Below are 24,740 nucleotides of genomic sequence, written 5' to 3'. Positions count from 1 at the left end.
AATGGCGCATTGTTAGGTGTGCTGAGGTTACAGAAATACAGACTATCATTCATTATTGCTGTCAGTTTCATAGGACAAGCGTCAGCATAAGACAGTTAGCTTCAAGCACAACCAGGGACAAGCTTCCAGGTAGTTCACATCCCTATTTCACACCTTACACAAGCTGGATTTTTCCTCCACCCATTAAAGCCTAGGACTACACTTTGAACACCCTATGCTTCAGTAACGAGGCTCACACTCCCTTCCTCCAGGCATAGGTCCCCCACCACTCATCCTGTGTCACCATGCAACTAAATCTGTGCTTCCCCACGTTCCAGACAACACCAAGCAGCCTCCCTCAGGCAAGGTCTTATTGCTAACAGTGGAATTTTCCAAATATTGACTCATTTTAGCCTAAATAATACAATTCTGCTTTTATTGCCTATAAAGCAGGCTTTGTTTCACCTTTTACAATACTTCCAAAGCAACTTGGCTGCATCAAAGGTAACTTGCACATAACAGTGGTAGAACCAAGCTGCATTTAGTACATTCCAACAGCTGAACTGAGCCCCTGATCTGCTCCTGTCAAACACCAAGAAATATCAATCAATAGATGCTTTTCTACACTCTACTTCCATAGCCACATTCCTACACAAAGAGGAAAACACATACACTGAGCTCTGCTGAGCTTTAAGGTAAACACACAGAAAGCAGCACCTTAGCACAACAAAACATGCTTTTTTACCCAGAAGGCTACAATAACTAAGGGCACAAAGAAGCAACACATAGATAGAAAGAGAATAGCTTGGTACTTTTGACACTGTACCTCAGATGCACGCTTCTTCCTCCATGTCAAACTGCTCCTCACTCTGCTAGACAATGCCTCCCAGAGCTGCCTCCTTCAAAACACCTCAGCAGGAAACTCCACAAATGAGCCAGCAAAACTCCTGGGTGAGCTATTTATCTACTCCCAATCTGACCTTGATTGTGGGCACCTGGAGCCAGCATCCACCAACAGCTCCGGAGCTGATTGCTCTCACTTGCCATGCTTTCAGTAACTTCAGCAAGCTGTGTGTTAAGAACTGTTTCCATCCATTGAAATTAACACAGCAAAAATAAAAAGTTTGCTCTGACAGCTCCTAGCAATGTTGGGTTTAAACATTAGGATACATAGTGCTAAAAATGGCACGATGACACAACAGTCAACATCAGTGCTTCCTCTGATGATACAGCTGCACCCTGAGCTACCAGACCACCCCAACTTTCTGAGTGCCACCAGAAAGAGCTGCTTAGGAGAGCTGTGCATTGTACCACCGGTAACAGCAGGCTTTGGTCTGCAGCCGGGGTGGTTGAAAAAGGAGATAATGGCTGTTGGCCTCCACCAGGCCAGCTATGTGTGCTTACAGACAGAAAGGTAACAGCACTTGAGTGTAATACCTATATGGCAATTATGTATATCCTCCGCATCCTCGTGCACCTTGCCTCTGAGAAGTCACCAAAGAAATAGCTCTTGTTCCAGCTCTTTAGGTTTGTTACAGGTTTTTTGAATGTTGATTTTATCAGAAAATAGTAATGAGTTTGATATAGGACCAGGTGTTTTTAGGCTACCAACATTTTGAACATGGAGGTCTATAGAATGGCTTTTGACTGACTGTGAGCAGACTTGACAATCAGGACTCTGAATGGGGGCCATATCTGCTCCTTGAAATTCCATTCAGGTCTTGGAGCTGGGCTGTAGCAGATGCTATTACTGACCTTGGTGTTTTCCTTTAGCAGCTTCACAGGTTCCTTAGTTCAGTGTTGCCCTGGAATAAACCTGGAATGGATCCCATGGAGCTGATGAAGTTTTGGCTGAAACAAATGATAGGTCAAGAAATGAGCACTAAATGACTTGTGTAATTCTGCATGACTTCAGTGTCTTTGCATTATGCTTTCAGATTTTAAAATTTTCAGTCCGGCATTAAAAGAAGAAAGTACATAAGGACTGGGACCTGTGTTACAGGCAGGTCCCTGGCTTAAGAAGTCTTGCCATGTGCTCTGCCCAGCTCTACAGCAGGACACAGGGATGTGATTTAACAGTGACTTGCAAAAAATGCAGCAGACAACTTCAAAACAAGGGTCCTCTCTATTCCAGCTTGGTCTGAATGGCCTGCCAAGAATGTGTAGAATTCATCAACAATTATTCTTGCATTTACCGTATTCCCTGGCTGTCTCGTGTGTAAATATTGTTTTATTTCAGTCAATGTCTGCCATATACCTTTTGCCTTCAATATTGTACACCATGCCAAGAAGACTGCGATATGTATGTTAGGTGCTTCCATTTTCTCATATAAGCTGCCATTTTTCCAATATCAAAATATTCCTGGGACCTTATATAAATGTCTCCTGAATGTAGAAGAATGAGATTTAATATTGCTTTCTCACTGATCTAATAGGAGGTTTGTTTGTTTTTAGAGTAAAATCATCACTGTTGCAATTTGTCAGTCAAAGTAACAAGCTTCCAAAGGCTTGGATGGCAAGCATCTCTGTAAAACCTCACTAGGTGAGCTGTAGTACCACTTCCAGGTGTAGCTGCTGCATGATGTGCTCCCAGATTTGGGATATTTGGCCTCAGGATCCCCAGTTATGCTCTGAACTCTCTCTCAGTCCAAAGCTTATAAGCTGAGTTGATACTTGAGCGACCTCTGCTCATGAGGCTACATGGGATGCAATTCCATCTGGTGAGCCTTGTCTCAGAACATGGGCACATTTATGTGTTGCAGCAAGTTGTGAAGCAGAAAGGTGCCTGAGATGAGCATCCACAGCACCCACACCCATGGGTCTTTATGCCCTGTTTGTTTCTGTATCCAGATAAAATTTCATCAATCTTTTTAAGGGAGAAGAAGATTGCAGGTGTTAATAGCACAACAGTGCCATGAGCTGCACGCTGGCAATTCTGCATGACTTGATAGCAGCCTCACGGAATCACCACTGTTGTGGGATTTGTTATTTTTCTTGGACCAATCAACAAGATGTGGGTTAATCTTAGGAGATGTCAGCTACATATTCTCAGCCAAAAGCATGTAGAAATGGCTTATTTCAGATCCATCCAACAACCACAATATACAGAGTAGCTTTGGCTGCAAGGATTCAAAGCCTATTCCTCAAAACCCTTCCTAAAATTTAACCTGAAATCCTGAAATGAACATTTCACCTTTTATCCACAGATTATCTTTCTAAGTATTTACAATAAAAGAAGACTGATTTCTGAATTAGGACTTACTGAAGATTAGCAGCTTGGCATTTGAGCATCAGTGACTGAGTGAATTTTCCCATCCTCTCCCTTAACTAGAAATTAAGTCCCATCACATGGCCCCAGGGCTGGTGCTTTGACAGGCCAAGAGGCAGCATGTGGCAATGTTGGAAGGGCATCAGAGCATTCATGTGCTCCTTGGTCAGGGACTGCAGGTGACTGTGAGAATAGGAAAACTCATTGGAGCAAAAGCTTCTGATTTACCAGAGCTCCAGCACCAGTGCCACATGGTCTGGTTGTCCCCAAAGCAGCCAAATGGCTGAACCCAAAAAGCAACACAAAATTACTTGTAATCTCCTCTCTGTAAGTGCTTTGAATCTAAAGAGAACTTTATTTGTTTCCAGAGTGCTTTGAAAAGACCCTTCACCTAACTCTGACCTCAAATCCTTGTGCTCCAGACAGGGCGGAGAGATTGTTCCTTAGGACATCAACACTTGTTAATTGTCTTAAAGAGATTACGCAAATCGCCTAAACAAGTATCAACCTGGATTTTGGATTAAGTGTGGGTGCTAAAATGACCTTGTTGTTTAAATCAGCGTGATCTAACCTCACAAATTGGAGAGGGAAGCCTTGGATGTAATTGTGACTCAGTAGGTACGATCACAGTGAGTAGTCGGACTGCTCTGTACCTGTTTTCCTATCTCTAACACCCTTGCACTGTTCCTTGAGACCCAGTACAATAAAATGTCAGGTCTGGGTCTTTCTGGAACAGACGAAATACTGACAAAATCATCAGGGTGAATCACAACGTGCTGTTTCCTTTTACCAATGCTTATTGCTTTCTCCATTTTTGAGCTTTCTGGCTCGTGTTGGTGTCAGCATCACAGCTCCTGCATTAACCAACATAACATTGTTTGGGGGTGGATTTAGCTTAGTGAATTTGGCAGGGAGCTCAGCGCAGGTGTTGGGCATGTCATGCACGACAGGGTCCCCCACAGTTGTTCCTTGCCTGCTGCCATGGGGTGACATTCCTGCTATGCAGCCAATAGCCAGAGTCACTTGTCCTGCCGGTACCTGCAGTTTTCTTCGCGTCTCGCTTAAGTTTTGGAAGTAATTAACTCTGCAAGGACAGACTGGGGTTTAGGCTGTTACAGACATTTTCAGCAAGGTTTGCATTGAGTGTATTCATCCTCGTGTTGTGGCCAAGAGCAAAGCCCAGAAATTATATCTGCAATGAGTGCTTCACAAAAGAGAGATCATTAAGTCAGAACCATAATGCCTCTTCAGAGGTTGTTCTTGCTGCTGTTCCATAACACCAGCAGATTTCCCTGCAAACTCTCTAGTGCGTATAGTGGAAATAACTTCAGATCCAGTAAGAATTCATGGACTGCTTTCAAAGGAAAAGAATTGTTGGAGGCAAAGCTAGCAATGACTGGAATGCTTAAATCTACTTTCAAAACTCTTTGCTCAAATCCAGTTTAATTTACTCATTTGCTAATCCCAATCTTGTTTTTACAAATATAACTCGTGGAAACACATTGAACTTCTGCAGCTAGCTGGAGAACTTAGGACTCCAAAACTCTTGGCTCTGCTTCTCTCTGTGTGCAATGGTAGATTTGCATTATGCTCAGATATCTATTAGATGCTCTCCCTGTTCCCTTCTTGAACACTGTGCTCCACTTCACTCTCCCTGTTGTTTGTTATGGCAAAGTTATCCCAGTTTCACTTCATTGGAACAGGTTGCCCAGGAAGGTGGTGGGGTCACCATTCCTGGAGGTGTTCAAGAAGCATGGATATGTGGCACTGAGGGACGTGGTCAGTGGGACTGGCAGGAGTGTGTTTGTGGTTAGACTTGGTGATCTTAGTGGTCTTTTCCAGCCTTAATGATTCTATGATTCTTCCACTGAACTTCAAGTATACCTCATGGAGGAACATAGCATTTCTCAAAGATTTCTTCAAATGCTATTATTAATGAATTAATGTATTTTTAGAAATAATTTCATCACTATCATGTGCTTACATAGAAATAGCAACTACTAATAATGTGACAAAATATCAGGAATAGTGCAGTCTGTGTAGTCAGGGCTAGGGAACTGTGACTTATATTCTTATTTCTGATCCCAGATGGGCTCGCAGGGACAAAGGTTCCATGAGGACCCCAGCCTAGGAGCACATCTCCAGGTTGCTTTGTGCACTGCAGTGCTGGCTCCCTTCCCTTCACAGCTGCCTGCTTTGCTCCCCTTGGGGCTGTATTTCTATATGCAGGCATACAGAGAAAAGCCTTTTTAATCCGGTGTCTTACAGACTCAAAGTAGGGATACTTTTCATTTTGAATAAAATATGAATATTAAGCTCTTTGGGCAGGGACTTTGTCTTCCAGTGTCGCTACAAAGCACTTAGTACAGTGCCGGCATTACAAATGTAAATACTACAAATAATATAATACAGTTTGGAGCTCAGAGATCTGTTTCATTGGAAAAGGGCCCACAAAGCCTCCCTGCATGCTGTAATAGAAAAGGCTCAGGTATGAGGAAACGCTTAGGGTCAAGACTTCTTTTGATTTAAGTTTCTCAGTAACTCAAGGTCTTCCTGGTTTGATCCCAGCAGTAAAACAGAGACACTCTGCCCAGGAGACAAGAAGTTTAGCACAGAGACACTCATTTGAGAAGTAGGTGAGAGCTGTTTAATTCTGCAGAGCAACACTGTGCAATAATTCAAGACAGAAAGCCAGCAGGAGTTCCCTAACCAGCTGAAGGCAAACAGGTAGAAAGGACTTAAAAAAAAAAATCCTTGTAGAAAAGAATGTATTATTAAATGAAAAAGTAATTTAACTGAATAATAATGTTCTCATAGCACACAGCAAATCTAATATCAACTCTGCAAATCTAATAGGATCTCTGCAAAAGCAGAGAAGTTCAATCTGAAGTGTGCGCTTCTGAGGCTGAGGCTGATGTCCATTAAGTACAATAGAAATATTACTTCAGTTTCAATACCAGCCAGACCAGGCCTCCCCTGCATTTCAATTGTCAGTGGCCTTTACTGTCTCTGCAGAATATTCCACTCAGACTCACCATAGTGATTAAAGCAACTTCTAATTTTCACAATATAGTCACAGTTTGTGATGCTCTTGAAAGCAGAACGCAGGAGGCACTGCTGTGCTTGCACCAGAGCCTTTTCCTGTATTAAGCAAGACACAATTGGCACAGAAAAATCACGAGTGGATAGGAGGCAACCATTAGACTTTCCTAAATGAGGCATAATCAATAGACAGAGCCTTCCACCGTGATAACAAATAGCACAACCTCCAAGGGATCCTCCAGCCAACGGGAGGCATACTGCCCATCTTGCAATGATTGTGCCATTGTATTGCCAGCCGTTGTATTTCTCATTATGCTAACGGCCAAATCACTGTGCTTCAGCCACTTTACTGTGTACATCAGCTGGAAATTATCACCTTCATTACTCATAGCTCCTAAAGGCACCATGCCATAATCCATGTGGAATTCAATCCACATGGAAAAGGCTGGCCACGTAACAGTCTTCCACACAAAGCTCCTGCTGTGCACCAAGCTATCTCAGTCTATCACTTTTTGCAGGTCCCAGCAACATCTCCCATTTGAGCATTCCATTAACTTTTTCACCCTTTATTTCTTAAAAAAGCCCAGAGGTAATCTTAATCCCCCTTATCTTGCAGCACTATTATCTTACTGTGTTTCTGCTGGCTTCACACAGAGATTTTGTGGAACTGCATTTTCTTATTTAGCCCAAAATAGGCTTAGAGAAAGACAGTGCAAACAGGTCTTTTTTGAGCAAGCTAGAAATAAAAATGAAACTCTTGTTTTGTGCCCAGTTTCAATTCAGTATTGGTTTAAAGGATGTAGGGTTGTTTTGTTGTTGCTGTTTCTTCTCCTGTAGTTTAGGAGAAGGTAGCATTTACCATTTGAGATGGGAGATCTGTTCCAGTCAAATTACTCCTTTTAGATCCCAAGGGATTAGCTTTGTCCCTTGGAGGTGCCCATGATGCTCCTTGTCTGCTGGGACCCATAATTAACAAGGCCAGTAATTATTCCAACCCTTTCAGCTCTGGAAAGAACTTTGTCATGACACAGTGTCAGTTTCCTTCATGAGGGAGTGTGTAAAGTAAAAAGGTGTAAGACTGGCAACTGCTAAATAGGACTGTCTACGAAGAAATCCACTTATTTTTAACTGGGGTTGAAGTCATTTTACGAATCATACATTTGTAACGGATGGACATATTAATAAATTCCATACAGAGGCTTTCAAGTTAGAAGCAAGCCTCCCGATCCATTGCTTCAGAAAGCGCAGTCCAAAAGATATTGATTTGTTTATAGAGATAAGCACCCAACAGATTTATCAGAATCAATGCAAACACTCAGAAAAAGACTCAATATAAGTAATAATAAATAAGTAAAGACCTAAGAAATAGAAATGTGCAATTTAAAACTAATTGAAATGCTGACCCAAAAAATAGATGCTTATGTTCATTTCTGCAAAAGCAGTACCAGGAAAGGGGAAGAGAGTGCTAAAAGTTAGTGGATAATTTCAGAGATGACAGACAAGCAGCATCCAGCTCTAAGGAGGAGAGCAGGAGCTAGAAAGCAGCGGAAGCAGAATAAGATTTTTTTATTTTATTTTTCTTACAGAACTTTCAAATGAATTTGTAAAATTAAAGGTCTGAGTGCTACTGAAATCCAGTCAGGAGAGAGAACAGCAGCAGCATGAATACCCGCATACATCTGTTTGGCAGGTTCAAGCAGTATAGTTTTGCACTCATTTCCTTTTTCCTAAGATCCAGAAAAGTTTTGACACAGACCCTGTTTGTTGGTTTGATGAGGCATTTTTCACCTGCCTTGTTATCTCTGACACTAGGATGGCAAGGGATGAGGTAGCACAGCACGATAGGCAGTAAGTTGGGCTGGCCACCACCACTTGTACTTCAAAATTCCCATCAGCCAGTTCATCAATCTAGGATTTGGACTGATGGCCATCTGATGGGCTTTGGGTCATGCCTATCCCCCATTGTAGGGTAGTGACCTCTCTTGAAAATATTATTATTCAAATTATTCTTTAAGGCCGGATGAAGACCAAGAGCCCCCCCCAGGTGTTGCTGCTGAATGTAGCAGCAAGAAGAGGCCAGCCCCAAGCCTGAGTAACTCTCAACATGCTCTAGTTTTGTTTCAAGTGTGACCCAGCCAAAACACACCAAAATAGGTTCCAACCAAGAGCTACCCAACCCATTTCAGAGCATTATGTCTTACCCTTGAAAGTAAACCTCAGTCATGAAAAGAGCCACACACTGTCTGCCTTTAAATATAGAACTGAAACTGCTCAGTATTGAGAGAAGAAAAGGTCATAAGACATACAGTTTCATCTCAGCCTTATTAGTGTACTTGAAAACATTAAGAGTTTACAAAAAATAAAAAATAAAATAAAAAAAATACAATAATTATCATTTAAGTGGGGAAAAAAAAAAGCAATTCCATTTTAACCTGAGAGGCTAGGTCCTTCAGGAGAAATTCACAAAGTTCCGTCAGCAAGATTTAGCTTTTCACAAAATAATGGAAACAACCCAACTACAGTCTCAGGGCAGTTAAGACAGACATATATCTTATGTTCTGTTTCTATGAACAGCTGATGTGAATCAGCATTGTTTGTACCTGATTTGGCTCAGCCCAGAAATCAGGTGCCTCCTGCCCCTGTAGGCAGCCTGAGCACACTGGGAGTGTGAGCAAGCAGGGGGTTGGTTTCAGCCTGAATCTCAGAGCTCTCTTGATACAACCACGTATCCATGGGTACTGTGCACAAAAGATAACCATCTGCAGTTGTCACAGAGATCACAGGACAGTTGTTTTGCTGATATGACTTGGATGGAAATGCACTGGCTTGCACAAACCCCGTCAGTAGATGGATCTGCCCCACGTGGTGTTGAGGAAAATAGAGCGGGGATAGAGAAAGAACGAGCTAGACAAATAGGAAAGGAAAGGAAGATCAGAAAGTGACCTAAGATTATTGAGCACAAAATCCTAAAGAACAGGACAAAAGTACTTTCACAAAGTAAATTGTGGAGTAGAAGAGCCAGCACAGATGACAGTGGGAAATGACTTGGGGCTGAGGTTTAATCAGCTCCAAAACCTGCCTCTGGGAACCCAGAGGGGTGCATGGTGTCCCACAGGTAAGCCCCAGCACCCTCGCGGCTCAGTGCATATCCACCCTTTCCTTCTGTTTCTCACACCGATCCACAAGAACCCACCGGCAGTTACCAGCAGGGCCCAGCACTGAATGGAGTGGACCTGGACACTTCTTCTCTTTAAATACCTGGGAAAGTCACAGGCTGATATGGAATTCCATGCTGGAGGGATTGGAGCACTGTTGAGCTTCACACGTGGACCAAAGCACACTGGAGAGAGGAAAAGAAAGGGTAAAATTTTAAGAAATATTTTGATAAATAACAAAAATATTGTCAAAAAGTTAATCAGAAGTCTAGATTTAGGCAGATCTGTTCTCATTTAACCTTCAGCAAGAGATCAGGTCTCAGCCTTTCTATTTTTGGAAACAGCTGATGAATGCGGTGTAACAAGGTATTAATAAACATCTGCCCAGCTCTTAGATTAGTATGGGGAAGAATTAATGGAGGTCTTAGCACGTTCATATTTTCTGATTATGGCAGATGACTTTATTTATAGAAATAATGGGAGGAATGGAAATCATCACTGACACCCTGTCAATATGCTTAATGAAATCCAATCGTTTAATTGCATTACGCTTGGCTAAGGAGTCACATCAATAAAAGGCCCTTCTTAGAGCAGTTCAATGGTCAATATGTACTTCGTGTAAGAAAGCTATGAAGATTAATATTTTTTCAATGAACCATTGGTAAGAAAGTCCTGCCTGCCATACTTATTCCCATGCCTCTGACCCTGAGAGGGACATGGCTGCTGTCCCCACTGGGGCAAAGCATTCTGCCAGGCAAAGTGAAGTCCTCTGCCCCTCATGTAGCTATTCAGCTTTCACACTTTTCCATCACCCTTCTAGAGAGCCCTTGCTTTTAGACCTTGAAACACCCAAAATAATAAAATACACCCGGGCTGAAGCCAATGCTATATTTCAGTGTTCACCACCAATGGCTAAACCAACTCATGCCTCAGCTCCTCGTGCCATTCCCTCCTGTCTGCTTTGGTGAAGTATTACCAGTGCTTCTGTGGGAACAATATCACGCTATTCCACTGAGATAAATAAAGCATAATTTGAGGGCTTGATATGTTTATGCTTCCTCAGAGAGGAGGAAAGGCCTATAAAACTCCCTTTGAAGGAGTCATGGCTGTTCAGATCGTTTGCAGCTTGTTAGGTAAAGCCCGAAGCCAGTTTTTATCAGCAGGTGCCAGCGCCATTGGAGAGCTTCTGGGGTTTAAGCAGGCTTTGGACGTGCTGTGGCTGTTTCTCAAAGTTCTAAAATGCATTTCATAATGCTCAGTTCAGACAGCTAGGGAAGTTTAGGTCTTTTCTCCCAGAAGTATGGGGGAAAAAAATAAAGCTACAATTATGGTGACAGATGGTTTGTTACACACAGCAGGGCACTGCTAGTAATTTTGCTCCTTGCACATTGGAGGAGATCAGGACTCATGCTGAAAAGTCAAGACAGTCCTGTGGTTCTGTCCTGTTCTTCCAAAAAAAAAAACCCCAAAACAATTCCTAACCCAATCCAGTCTTCCAAAGCTATAGGTCTGAATTAATGAAAGCAGAGCAAGAAAATGTTACTATTTCTATTAATTAGAGACAGGTTTGTGCAATAAAGAGAATTCATATCCCTACTGTGCTGTATAAGTACCTATAATTCAGCTGCTCCACTCTCAATTGCAGCATGTTCTTCACATTGTTTTACAAATTAGCAAACCTGAAATCAGCAGCCACATGTAGTATGATGACATTTAATTTAACTATGGGACTCTGAAATCCACAGGTGGTCTTCCAGTGCTGCTTTTCACCTTGATTGTATTACAACACTCAAATTAACTATTCCTAGATCAGCTCTGTGTTTTTCATGGAAGTGGCAGTGCAGATGACACAGGAAATACTCTGATATTTACTGCAATTGCTGTTACTGCTGGGACAATGTTTGGAATTATGCCCTTTGGGAGGTGACCAAGGACAGGGCAGTCCTGGAGCCAGCCTGACATTCCAGCTCAGTTGACTGCTTTGCGTTTACTGCAAATGATGTGGAATGAGAACAGTTAGGAAAAAATTATTTTCCAAGAGTACTCAGGCACTGGAACAGGCTGGACAGGGAGGAGGTGAAAACACCATCCCTGGAGGTGTTCAAGAACCAAGGAGATATGGTACATAGGAGCATGGCTAGTGGGCAGTATTGGTTGTAGGTGGACGGTTGGACTAGATAACGTTAGTGGTCTTTTCCAACCTTAGTGATTCTATGATTCTAACATGCATATAGATATCATTGCTCAGTGGCCAGTGCTCAGTGCTTGCATACCTCAGGGAATTAATTCTCAGCATCAAAACCTGCAGGTGTATTCCTGCATCTTAACACTGCTGGTGTATCCTATTGTAGGGCTGATGGTAGCAGTGATTTGGATGAGCATTTCTGCCACACTCTGTGGATCTTCATAGCAGGGCCAGCCTGGAACCAGAAAACTCCAGAAGGAGCTGGCTACCAAAAACAAATTGCTGCAGCAGCAGTGAGTGAAGCAAGAGCTTTGAGTGCAATGGTGAAGAAAAGCATTCCTCGAGGTATAAATGGAAGATGGAAAGGTTCTGGGCAATGATCTCTCCAATTCTGTTCCAGCTTTCTAAACTCCAGATTAAATAGGTACTCCTTTTCTCTGCACCCAATGGAGAGGAACTGAATTGCCAGTTCCCACTTGGCAAATGGGTTTGGGTTTGATAGCAAAGCTCCTGCTGTGAGCTCCAAACCTCCCACCAGCAGACAGATCTCACTGTGGAGCACTGTGGCAGCCAAAGTATTCAAGTAGCTGTGTTTTCCTACAGCTGTGAGGTGTCGATGGCAGAACACTTTTGATGGTAACATGTTCTCATAACATATGGCTTCACCAGAATATTAAAATATATACATATAATGTAAAAATCTTACCTTATATACAGAGGAAAAGGTTGATTTTTCTTGTCTTAATACATCTACCACTTACAGAGCTGCTGTTGTTACTTTTTAAGCAGATATTTGAGCAGAAGGGTGATAAAATGCTCAACTTTGATTGAACATTTGACTCAAATTTCCATTGTGGCAAAAGGTAGAAATACAAACACTATGAAGGAATCACAAACTTACTACAGGACAAAATGTTCTACATTGATTTTTGAATCCTTACAGACACCGAGAATCTCTTTTTTGGCTTTCTTGAAGGTCAAAACTGAGTTTTTGAGCATTCTTTCAGCAAGGATTCTATTTAAATTCTAGAACCTCCTTCCAGTTTAAGGAGTTATTCCACAAAAACTTCCAGTGTTAGTCCAGCTGGGGATTGGACCAAGGTTGTGGTCCCAAAAGATCAAAACAAATTGAAGAAATGTGTTTGCTCTGGTGCTGACAAGTTCTGCGCCATTGCCCTACTCCTTGATTCCTTCTGCATTCAGCTCCTGATCTCACTGATGTAAATAGGAGGAGAATCAAGTACCCAGTCTCTTCTGAAGTATACCAAGGAGCATTGAACTGATAGACTTCATTAAGTTTTTACACCAGCTTTCAAAAAATAAAAACATTAATATGGGAAATTTACAACAGTATTTCCAGTGTAAGAGAGAGGAGCAGTTGGGAGTGAGAGTTCTATCTTATGAAGTAAAACTGCAGTCCGCATTACAACAGCCTCTGAAGACGTTTGCTGTAATTGGATTACTACTATCAAATTAATACAGGAGAAAAGCCCTCTGAACACATTAGGAGGGAGATGATCAGCTTTTATTTACTTCCTATGCTGTATTACAGTGAGGCACACCAGTGTTGCAGCAGGGCCAGCTGCAGGGTGCTAGCTGATGGTTTAGTGACCTTTCCCACAGGTATCTTTGCTTAAACTGACCTACATAGTTTGAGGAATTCAAATACTAGCTTTTAGAAACAAGCAGAATTTTGATTTGAATGCAATCCATTTGATTACTGGGCCTAAGGGATTCTTAGGAGAGACAAAGGCAGGAAATTTAATAAAATCTTCAAAAAGGGTGAAAATTAAGAGGCAATTTTGAACTTTCCCTAGGAAGTAGGGAAAGCACATCTTGGTTCACAGCATCTGTTTCCTTCAGCAGGGGCTCATCAGAGGCATTCAGGTGTTTGGGAGAAGCTGAGTGAGCCCTGGCCAAGCGATGGAGGCCCCACCAAAGAAAACTGGGGAATTATGCCAGCTGTGTGGCATTCTGGGCAGGCCTCTAGCATGCCTTGGATGCACGCTTAACAGCTATTGAAAAGGGAAACATTCCCCACATCCTAAGGGAAATGAAGCACAGAAGCCCCATTATTGCTGACAGAAGTTATGCCTCTAATTCCCCATCTGCTCTTCTCAATGTTAACCTACAGTGTTGGCACATAAGCTTAAATGACAGAGAGATTCCAAATAGAAAGCAACCAATATTAGTCAGCCAGGCTGGCGGTGTCTGCAGAAATGTGATGTGAGCACTCATGTTTCAAAGAAGCGAAATGGTAGAAGGGATAACATTGTGTTAGACTGGTTGAGGGGAGATATTCTCACTATAGATGGAAGTAATGAGTCAAAATCAGATTTATTAATTTTTTTTAATCTTTAATCCTTAAGGAGTTCTGCACAGCTCCTCCTTATTGTTATTTGTGTCTAGCAGCTATGTAAAATAGCAAACAAGGCAAGAAATTTTAGAGAAGAGTAATAATGTGATGTATATTGTTAACAGCCTGGTTTTGGAAATACCCATTTATCTTGGTTAAATAAAAGCTTAGCTCAAGTACTAAACCAAGTAATCATGATTAGGGAGAGAAAAAGACATTCACTTCCTTAGAAACTCAATAGTCTCCAACATTAATAGCACTGCAGTGACATTGCTCGAAGCTGGACACTTGCTGTAATTAATATAGATTATTGCCATATGAGGAATGGAAGCATCTGTGCCTGTTCTTGCCATTGTTTTCACTTCTAGACCAAAATACATCGGGCTTTTGTTTTGGGAACATGGCCCTTTCACTGTTCAGAGCATTGCTGGCCTCGGAGGACTGCAGAGATTTTGTTCTCTTTGTTGTTTCAAAACTGCATAGAGGGCATAGGCACATTGTTCCCTCTTACAGAGACTTTGCTTTTGTTCTTTGTCATCATCTTTTTTTCTCAAGAAAAATTGGTTTTATGCTAAAAAGTATATTACAAGAACACATCTATACAGAGATTCATAAGCTCTCAATCTATTGGTGTTTTAAGGAGGCTATGTCTGCTGTACCATTCAGCATATCATGCTCTGAACTCACCCACAAAGCAGGCAATTTGGTTCTTACGGTGATTTTTACCCAATAGACCGCAAGCATGGTACCAAACACAGCTCATCAGCCTCATCTCAGTAGTCATTTGACTCACTTCACTCCACCAGATTTCCTGTCCACTTCATTCCATTACTTCAGTAGATTTTGTGACTACTTTTGTGGAATATGTAGACATTTCTACTCTCTCTTTTGTGAGCACTTTGTTCTTACCTTATATGTTATGTTCCCTGTCTTTCTAATCTTCCGCCTTATTGTACCCCATTTCATTTCTAACTTTCTCTCAGTCTTTTTCCCCAGGCTGGATTTGGTTTGTGAAAATGAATCCATCAGAAATCCTTCCCTCTTCTTATTCTGGAAATTGTTCTCTGGGTCATGCACCTTTCCTGTAAAAATTAGGATTTTGCAGTGTTTTTTCCGCTTAGACAGGAAGTTTCTGTCTGTATCAAGGGACCTGGAGACCCCTACCAGTGGGCAAAGCAAACAAAAAAGAAGTTCAGCAGTCTATGGTGATGAAGCCGTATTGCCCATGACTTAGGCTCCAAAGCCAATAGACAGTTTCCTCTATAGAATTGCATTTAAAAAAAATAAAGACACAAAGTGGAAATTATATGAAATTAATGCATGAAAAATTATTTCCAGTATTCTTCTACGGTGTTTGCACGCAAAATTGTATTTGGTGAAGCTGATTGCAACAGCTGATTGTATTCAAGTAACAAATGGCTATGGGTAGTGAGGTATGTGTTCTGAAAAGATGAGAAATAACAGAGTATTTATCCTGCAAAATTTACCCTTTTGTACTAAGAAAATTAGGAAGGATGCTTGTGAGATCAGAACTGGGTGTTTGGCTTTGCCATAGAGATGCTTATTTCACAGCTCCATGCCTCAGTTCTGTCTGTATCCCGGAATTATTAAATCTGCCTTTCCCCATCAAGGCCATTCCTTAGTTCTGTACCTCAGTTTTACACCTGCACTTTTGCAGTAATGCAAACACCGCTGTGTAATGGCCTTTAGCAAGACATGACATGTGAAACCCCAGTTATTCTCTGGATTTGTCTACCCGTTAGCGATGAGCACGTTCAGCCAGCTGCAGACTGCCAGACTCTCATAAAAATTAACAAGCTATTCAATGCAGACCACTCTATTTTGCCACAGAAAATAAAGTCAAACAACAGCTAACATAGGGGAGGGAAGGGGGAGAAAGGAGAACAGTGAAGGCAGACCAGGGACAGCATACGACTTGTATTTATTTTTTAATCCGATCGCTTTTAGTGCTTGTGATGCACGCTGTAACTAAAGGAATCTAACTGAATTAGAATTTCAATATGTCCCGAGCAGATTGGAGCCATTTCCATTCATGAGCAGCACGTCCCAGCTGTAATTGCCTGCTTGCTTATCCACACAGCTCTTTACAGCTAATCCAAATGTGGACTCAAAAATAGTGACAGAGCATTCAGCTCCCACTGGGCCGTCCTTTCAGCATTGCCTCTGCCTTGGCTTTGTTCTGAGTGGTGCTCTCGATGGCACAGGGTCGGACTCAAAGGAGATAAAAATGATTGAGCCACTCAAGGATTTAGGTGGGAGAAAAGCCACTCTTGCCCTATCTGCTCCGGCTGTTTCTGCTTTTCCTTGGGGTGCTGCCTCATGGTTATTCGTATCTCCCTGCCTTCACCCCTCTTCCCAACCACAGCACTCTCCAGCCCACTCCTCCTTTGTGGCAGCTGGTGTCCTCCCTGTCACTTCCTCTTTGTGTTCCCACACAGGGAGGGTTTTAACAGGTTTTAGTGCTGCCTTCCTCAAATGAAAAATCTCTTCAGGGATGTTTAAAAACCATGCAATTCTCAGACCAGATTTTTTTCTGGAAAGTGTGACACTGAGGCATAGCTGCACGGAGCTGGAGGGGACGTCCCTGCTGATGGGATCTGCCACTACCTCTGCTCTCCAACATGGGGTTTGTGACCCAGCACTTGACCTTGCTGCACACCCTCCCAAAGCCAGCCCATGTTACAGGTGATCTCTGAACCCTAGGAACAGCAGAGATGACACAGTACTTGTCCAACGTGTCACTTTCTACGTAGATTCAAATTAATTTACAACTGACAAAGCACAGAAAGCTAAAAATGTCTACAGAGTCCTGACAGGCAAAGGGGACAATTATCCCCAGCAACTGCGATGTGCAAAGAGAGGCACTGCCTTGTGCTTAGATTACAAACCCAGAAGCACCAAAACTTGGGAGTAGTGGGGCTGGTTTTTCACACTGCCAGCTGAAGGTGGCCTCCGCCAGGTAGAGCAGGGGAACTGGCACAGCCCTTGGGTGAATGAGGGAGCTGAGCCACATTCTCAGGGCTCTTGGAGGTGGCCCAAAAGGTCAGATGAAGAAGAAAGGATGCGACTCTCTTATATGGAGTAACAAGCAGCAGCTCCCTCTCTTGTAGCTGATCTGTGTATGCAAGAATTTCTTCAAAAAGTGGTCATTTTGATCAGCTAAGTCAGAATTCACTGCACCTGGGATGAGAGAAACAAGTTATCATGGAGATAGAAATGGACAGGAAGTGGCTTTGGGGAAAAAGAGGGAAGAGAAGTAAAAAAGAACAGGAGAAGAATAGACTATAAAGTCTGCATCTGTGCTGTGTGGATACCTAGACTCATAAGAGGCAGGTAGCTCTTGGAGCCAGGTGGGAAAGAAACTGAGGGCTTAAAGGAATAATTGAATAATAAGGCTTGAAGTTTTTTCCACAAAAAATAAAATCAGTACTGGAGAAAAAAAGATCATGACATGCAAATCTGGATGATTTAAAGGTTACCTTGGAATATTTAATTTTGAAGTGAGTATGTACTGGATGTCATCATGTAGTAAAGAAGTATGACTCAAATTTTCTGAACATCCCTTTGACTAATGTGTAATACTGGGCAGAGGGATTTAATAATTATAAGGGATGACCTGAAGTTTAAAGAAGTTTGTCTTTGAAAACAAAACCATAAGACCCTGTATTCTGCACGTAGCTAAGTTACACCACATGTGATAGCTTCAGTCGTATCAGTCTCATGTTTCTCCTTGGGACACGGAGCATCTTAGCCACGTTTGTGCCAGTGGAGTGCAGTGAGATCAGTCCCAGGCATGATCCTTCTTTAACTCAAAAACCAAGTGGGATGCTCAGCCCTCAGCTCAAGGGAGATTTAGGAGAAAGGCCAGAAATAGAGGTGAAATCATTAATGCAGCATCATTAGCAATCAGTCTTCCTGAACTCATTAGTACATTAACACCAGCTCCCCATTGTCCAGTTTTCCCTTGCTGTAATGAGGAACCCCAAATTCAAGGTCGTTTGCTGGCTGGATTAGTCACTGAGTGCAGCCGGAGCTCCTGGGATACTCCAACAAGAACAGTTATTTATGTCATTCTGTCCCACACCGTGCTCATTAGCTGACAGTACAGCAAGGTCTGGTCACGAGGCAGAAATACACCGTTTGATATCGCTGTTGCTGCTTCACGATTTAGTGTTGCTGCTGGCAGGGCATTAAATGTTCCCTAAGTGGTAACTGTCTTCCACTAATGTGAATGCATTTCTTTTATAAGTTAACTTATTGCTTTTCTGCTTAGTCCATGCTGGCTGTTCTTCTGCTCTGGCCACAGACAAGTGGAATTCAGGCAAGCAGGCACTGGGCTAAGATGGAACCCTGCAGGGAAAAGAAGTATTTTGAGGAAACATTGCCCCATGAATAGTGTTATAACATGGGAATTGCCAGTTTGGTGCTGATCTGCTCAATTTTAACCACCCCACTGGATTTTTCCTCAACCTCTCCCTGGTGCAACCCCCCTTCCATCTACCCCTTCATGTTGCAATGGGCCATAGCTGGGAGCTGGATGTTTCAGGCTCTGTTTTTGTTCTGATTCTGGCTCTTACATTACTTCCATATCAGGACTAGCAAACTTCCTAGGGTCATCTCTGGATGCAGACAGGAGAATCTCAGCTTAGCAGTTAACTGCAGATGTTGCACCATAGAGCTAACCTCTGCGTAAAGGAGATAAAAATTTAGTGACTTCCATCTGACTTCTGGAGTAGCTTCCATGATGTCATCAGAGTTAGGATTTTACACAAGATTAAGTGTGCAATTGTGTGTTAAACAGTGACCGTTAACTCGGATTGCCCAGCTAATGAAGCAGGCAGCATTAATGCCATCACATATGGTCTGCTTCTAGGCACCGACGCCATAAGGGACTCTGAAATCCCTCTGATGTTAGAGGAGGAAGGACACCTCTCTTCCCTTCTGGCATCACCCCAGTGGGGCAGCCCTTCACTGCCCAGCCATCACCCTCTGGCTCTCGTGTGATGTGCTCTGGAGCTTGTGGGTCTACTCCTTGCTCAGGAAGCTCTGCCGACTCAAGCAGGCAGCAGAAGCTGCTGATCACTTCTAATGAGTGCCCAGGGTTTTCCTAATTAGGAACAGACTCTCTGATAGCATTCACCACATCTCTGGGAGCAATCAGGACATAGTAGTCCAGCCAGCCAGGCTTTCCATCCTGTACCCTCAAGGCAGCAGTGGTAAATACAAATGTCATTTTATTTTCCAGCAGTAAGGAGCCCCGGGGCTGAGCTTGACAGAAGTCTCGGTCCAGCACCCATCATGGCCTCCAGGCCCTCAGGTAGCTGCTCTGCACTCTCCTGAATTGCTTGGTGCAGAAACACCTGAGTAGGGTTAGACCCAAGATCTCATAACACAAATTTACGTCTGATCACTATAAAAACACTTCTTAGCTGGTGGCTGATAGATGCTATTTCACCTTCTAAACTACAGTTATTACAGGAAGGAAGGACTTCTTATCTACTGTGGTTGTAAGAAAGAAAAGAGGTTTTACTGGCACAAAGACCTGCAGCGATGACCATGTACATGAGGAAAAGACCAGAGAAGAGTCCATTTCCATTGCCTCCCTTCTTTGGAGCCACTTTCTTGTCCAATTTACTGTGCGTGAATGCAGCACAAAGCCATGCCAGATAGTACTCAGCTATGTCACCCAGCAGCACATCTGTGTACACATGGATTTTGGCTCCCAGCCATGCCTGTCTTTCCCTGCAGCCATCTCAGCTGGATTTCAGTATTGTCCCAGGTTCATCACTACGCAAATATTGAAATTAGAGTGTTTACGTAGACAGTGGCATTACAGACTTTTCCAGGAAAGGAGCACTGAGGAGTTCAAGTGCTTTCTCTGATGGCACCAACAACTGGGTGTATTTTTCAGTGAGTTCCAGTGTATGAACTCCTGCATTAAAGCATTCAATATCCTGCATATTTTCATTTTTTTCTTAAACTTTTCTCAGAAAGACCTGAAAGCACAAAGTGCTAAGCAAAGAAGTAACGTGAAATACAGTGAATCTGTATGGCCAAGTTTCCAGAGATGGAGATTATAGCCAATTTCACTGCACTCAGATGAACAGATTTGGAGAAGTTGTGAGAGGAGTGGAAGCCCCACTGGCAATATCCATATTATTTATTCTTAAAGCCTGGCAATGAAACTGCAATCTGTAAGGATAGTTATTCATATTCAAGTAATCCAGAGTATCCACAATCTTCTAGGACTACATATAGCAAATAGACCTTAAATCAGGGCAGTTCTGCAAGTCCAGACAAAAGAGAAATACTTCCTGAGGTCCATTCAATGGTGTATTTCAAATTCGTGAGATCTAATTGCAGTAAAGGGTTGAAGTTAAAATGAAGCCCCTGAGACTGGAGACCTGTTTACACCCCTGTGAAACACAGAAGCCCCAGGCAGGAGCTTATTCTGTGGGATTTTAGAGAAATCTCTTGAAAAGTGATATTGGAAGAAAAATCCCTGAAGCCCAGGTTGAAAGCAAACCATACTTCATTATCTTCAGAGAAAGCTCTACCCCGTCTGGCCAAGTAGTATTGAGACAGTAATTTTTCAGTGGGAAAAGACGACTTTGTCAAATCAGATACAATTCCATAAAACACTGCATTTATGTCTCATACTTCTGCCTCATTCAGACACCTTTCCTGAAAACCTCATCTCACTGAGGGCCATTGTGTAGCCAATAAATTGCAATAAGCATGCATTTGCTTAAACAACAGCCACTTTCTCCCAACAAAATACTGCCATAACATTGGATGCAGCTATCACCTTTTCTTAAATTGCCAATGATTTCTTGTTCATGGTGCAAAGCCTGCACACTGTGGAGCATATTTTACCAGGGGGGCAAACAAAATTTATCCTTCATTCCCTCTGCCAATTTGTCATTCTCATTACTTTACATCTCAGTTCAAGTTTATCAAATAATCCCTTCTGGGCACAGCCAAGGCAGATCTGGGTGTAACTTGGTCTGCTGCACTGGGTGGGCAGTGACAAAAACTATCACTCTTCCCGTAGGTCCTTCCATCGCCCCACTGCAGCAAGCAAAGCCAACACTGGGCAACCCTCTAAAATGTTTATTTGGACCAGTGGCCGGAGCTCTACATCTTACAGACACGATGAGAAAAGGTAAATGCCATCAATAATGATTGTCTCTGATGGGTTTGGAATGTCTAGGACCATGACCTGTCACTGCTCTATAGCGGTGGCACTGGGGGAGGGAGGAGGGATACAAAGCCCCTTGCTCCCCCCAGCCGCTCTCTGAAGGCCCGCTCCAAGGTTACCACAGCACACAGCACACTTATCCCCAGCATAGATTTGCAGCCACGGCTCCAAGCCCTTCACAAGTGTCCTGCTCCCTGCCATAGCACACACACGCCCTGCTCCAGGCACAGCTCACAGCCTCCTCTTTTCCAGCCACCTCTACCTTTTACACGTCTACGTGATGCATCCAGCTGCCAGAGATGCTTCCTGTTTCTATGCATGCACGCATGGGAAGCATGTGTGCATGACACTGCACAACAGCTGGGTGATGGCAAGCAGCTGGAAAAGTGGCTGGCTTCTGGTCCAGCCCAGTTCAGCAGTACTGCTACAGGCTGATGGACAGGGGAATACTGAGTCTCGAAGGGAACTGCACAGAAGAGAAGGAAAGGAAAGGAGTGGTTTTAAGTCTACAAAGGCAGCACTCAGTTGGGAATGAGAGAAGTTAAATATCACTGCTGAGAGAACAATTGTCAGTAATGCTAAGGCTCATCCTTCCAAAATCTCTCTGCTTTGTAGTGAGATTTGCTGGGCAGCTCATCTTGTCACCACCAAACACATTTCCCCTTCCTTTCTTTCCCCCTTCTCCCTTGCCTCCTCTCCTTCAGCTCTCTTTGCAGTCACTATTAACTGCAATCACAAAGCATCAGACTCAAGTGAAACAAAACCAAAGGTCAGTGCAGCTACAGTGCCAATTAGCAAAACACACTCGTTAGTTATTCTAATGAGACATTACTGCTGGCATCTGCCTAGGAAAATGGGTTTTGAGTCCAGGTACTAGAGCTGCCCGGGGATGTTGGGTTTCTTTGGAGGACTGGCTAATTCACTGAACCCTGCTGCAAATGTCACAGGGGTGCTCCAAACCCAAATAGGCATTTTGAGGACCTGAGCTTGGCAGCAGGTTTCCATGGACATTCAGTTGGAGCTGGACATCTAACTGCCTGCTGTACTTCTGCAAGCCTCTTATGTAATTCAGTTTTCTCCAGGTTTATGTTCCTCTACCCCTATGCACCAGCCATGGCAATTCCAGGTACCTTTTCAAGCCACCAGAAGGGATTGAAGGAAGAGAAAATGAGAACAGGAGAGTGCTGACTGCAGCCTCAGGACTGCAGAAGAGAGGTGTGAACACGGAACAAGTGCTCACAACGGGAGGAACTCAACCGTTGCTGTCTGATGGTGATTTTAACACGCATAAGGTCACTGGCAGCAGCACCATGTCATATAGTCAGTACATTTCAGACAGATAACATCCTCCTAATGACCCTTTCCTAGGAATCCTGTGCTCATTAAGCCTCAGACTGAAAGGCTGTCAGCTGGAGCAGCAAACTTATGCCAGCAAACAACAGTCTGCTGCAGCAGTGGGTCACTTGCTGGGGGATAATTGCCTCCTCCAGGGTGGGGAGTGTCTCTTGGGCATCTGCTTTGGTAGGACCAAGGCCAAGAATTGCATTCATTGCTATGTTTGAGAAATCTGCTGCTCCCCAACTGCCACTTCTTAGGCTTTGGAAATCTAGCCAGGACCTCATTACTTCTCAGCTGTTCATTATCTTTTCCACAATGCCATAAGCTTGGAAAATCAAAGCACAATTCAGTTTGGCCTCCTTTGGAGGTGACAAGGTAGGGAATTGAGTGAAGTCCATTCTTAGTGATAGGAACCATCACAGAGGTTCACGTACAAGTTTCAGGGACATATCCTCTTGCAATACTTCAGATAATAAGAATTGATGCAACAAAGCATCCCCAGTAAGGAAAAATGTAAATAAATTGGATTCTGAGTAGAAAAGTCCCTGAGCACTAGAAATTCTGTGGTTAATATATGAGAGGTTTTTGACCTTTTTCTTCAAGGACTTCTGCTATCAGTAGATATCAGAAGTATGACTTCTGCATAATAACTGTGATATCAGAGAAGAAAACATAGGTTCAAAGTCACTCTGAATATTCCCAGCAGACAGGAATCTCAACAGCCCCGCAGCCCACAGAGCAGGTGGGAAGCAACTGACAAGCCTTGTCCTTCTCATTAGCTACTACTAAAATATGTGTCCCCAAAGATGGCAGAGAAAAGTCTTGGCAGCAGCAAATATGAGCAGCTCTACAGAAGATATGGAACTTCTTTACACAGGTGATTAGGCACTGTATTTCTCCTTGGCTGTAGCATTCAGGCTGACTAATGTAACACACACTCTCCTCTCCCTTCATCTGATTGCCTCATAAGGAGCTGCTGACCACCCTGCAGTGGGATCCCCGCTCTGCTGCCACATCTACAGAGGGACTGCTCTGCTCTGTCTTCCACAGGCACGGCTACAGCTGAGGTTTCCTCTCTGGCAGTTGAACCAAGGGAGAGTAGCCAGCCCATATCCTGTGAGCAATTTGGCAAAGAGAACACTTCAGCTTGAAAATGATGATGAGAGCAAAGACCTTTTGTCCTTGGAGGTTTGCTTTCTATTAAATGTCTTTACAGGAGGCGGAGAGACCTTGTGTTTTGACAGCTGTGACGTCTTTAAAAACAAAATACACCCACTTCTACACCACTATCATATTTGGGGAGTTGCCACAGGTAATCACAATTATTAGATGGAGTCTGTGAGACAAGCAGTGATCCATGTGCTGACAGCCCTGGGGTGCAGCATCAGCCGGCCGAGCACAGCACCTCTCCAGCTCTCCCAGTCCATTAGTGCCAAAAGTTCATATGTGCCCAAAGTTCATACATGCTCAAAACCCATTCCACACAGCAGCAAACTCGCAGGCAGGGTAACACAGCTGCTAAGGTAATGCTCAGGCTGCCCTGCTACAGCAAAATATTCTACTCGTCCCTTAGCCCATCTTTTTCTAACTCACACTCTTGGCTCAAGGCCACATAGGAAGCATTTGCAACCATTCTCAATTAGCTATTTGTTTTTAAATTGTCCACTTGTATCCCTTTTGTGTCCTATCTGCTCTGGTGACACTGGTGAGCGATGGCTCTGTGTTTTATGTCTATGCACTGACATAAGTTATGTTGTGTGATGGGGTAATGTTCTGGAACTGCATGACAATTTCTGCCTTCCTGCCTGTTTCCATTTGAAAGCAATGCAAATTGTAATAGCAGCTCTCAGAGTTAAACACAGATTGACAAATAATCATAAAAAGTAGCATCAGATCATTACTCTACGTCACATACTTTGAAGGCAATGGCATCCACCACTTCACAATACATTTTTCTCCCCAGCACCAGGGAAAATTTTGACAGGCAGAATTACCATTTCATTCCCAACTAGAAAAACACTGACAAGCTTCAAAGGATGGTTTGGAAGAGAAACCACAGACAGCCAAAGGAGTAAATTACAGAAGGATGAAGAAACCTCAAGTGGTCTTAGTTATGGGGGATTGACAGCAGTAGCATCTAAGCAAATTCTTACTCTTAAAACCCCACACTACCTGTGCTTTGCTTGACTATGACT

The 24,740-nt window shown here is 43.1% G+C and overlaps 1 protein-coding gene across 6 annotated transcripts in view; it reads left to right on the top strand.

Annotated features, from left to right (window-relative positions):
• Positions 1-24,740, top strand: part of LOC100547178 (calcium-activated potassium channel subunit beta-2) — a 113,797-nt gene that overhangs the window by 80,265 nt on the left and 8,792 nt on the right. For 5 of the 6 annotated variants that reach the window (XM_031555183.2, XM_003209197.5, XM_085233120.1 and 2 more), the window contains exon 2: positions 21,061-21,171. The exons of the other annotated variant lie outside the window; for it this stretch is intronic. In XM_031555183.2, coding sequence (XP_031411043.1) covers positions 21,061-21,171 — 111 coding nt within the window. The remainder of the gene's footprint in view (positions 1-21,060; positions 21,172-24,740) is intronic. 6 annotated transcript variants of the gene reach the window in all.

This window comes from Meleagris gallopavo, chromosome 11 (assembly GCF_905368555.1).
Source record: "Meleagris gallopavo chromosome 11, MGAL_WU_HG_1.1, whole genome shotgun sequence".
Classification (NCBI taxonomy): Eukaryota; Metazoa; Chordata; class Aves; order Galliformes; family Phasianidae; genus Meleagris; species Meleagris gallopavo.
The sequence above is the reverse complement of the archived record's forward strand: the minus strand, read 5'-3'. Positions and strand labels throughout refer to the sequence as shown.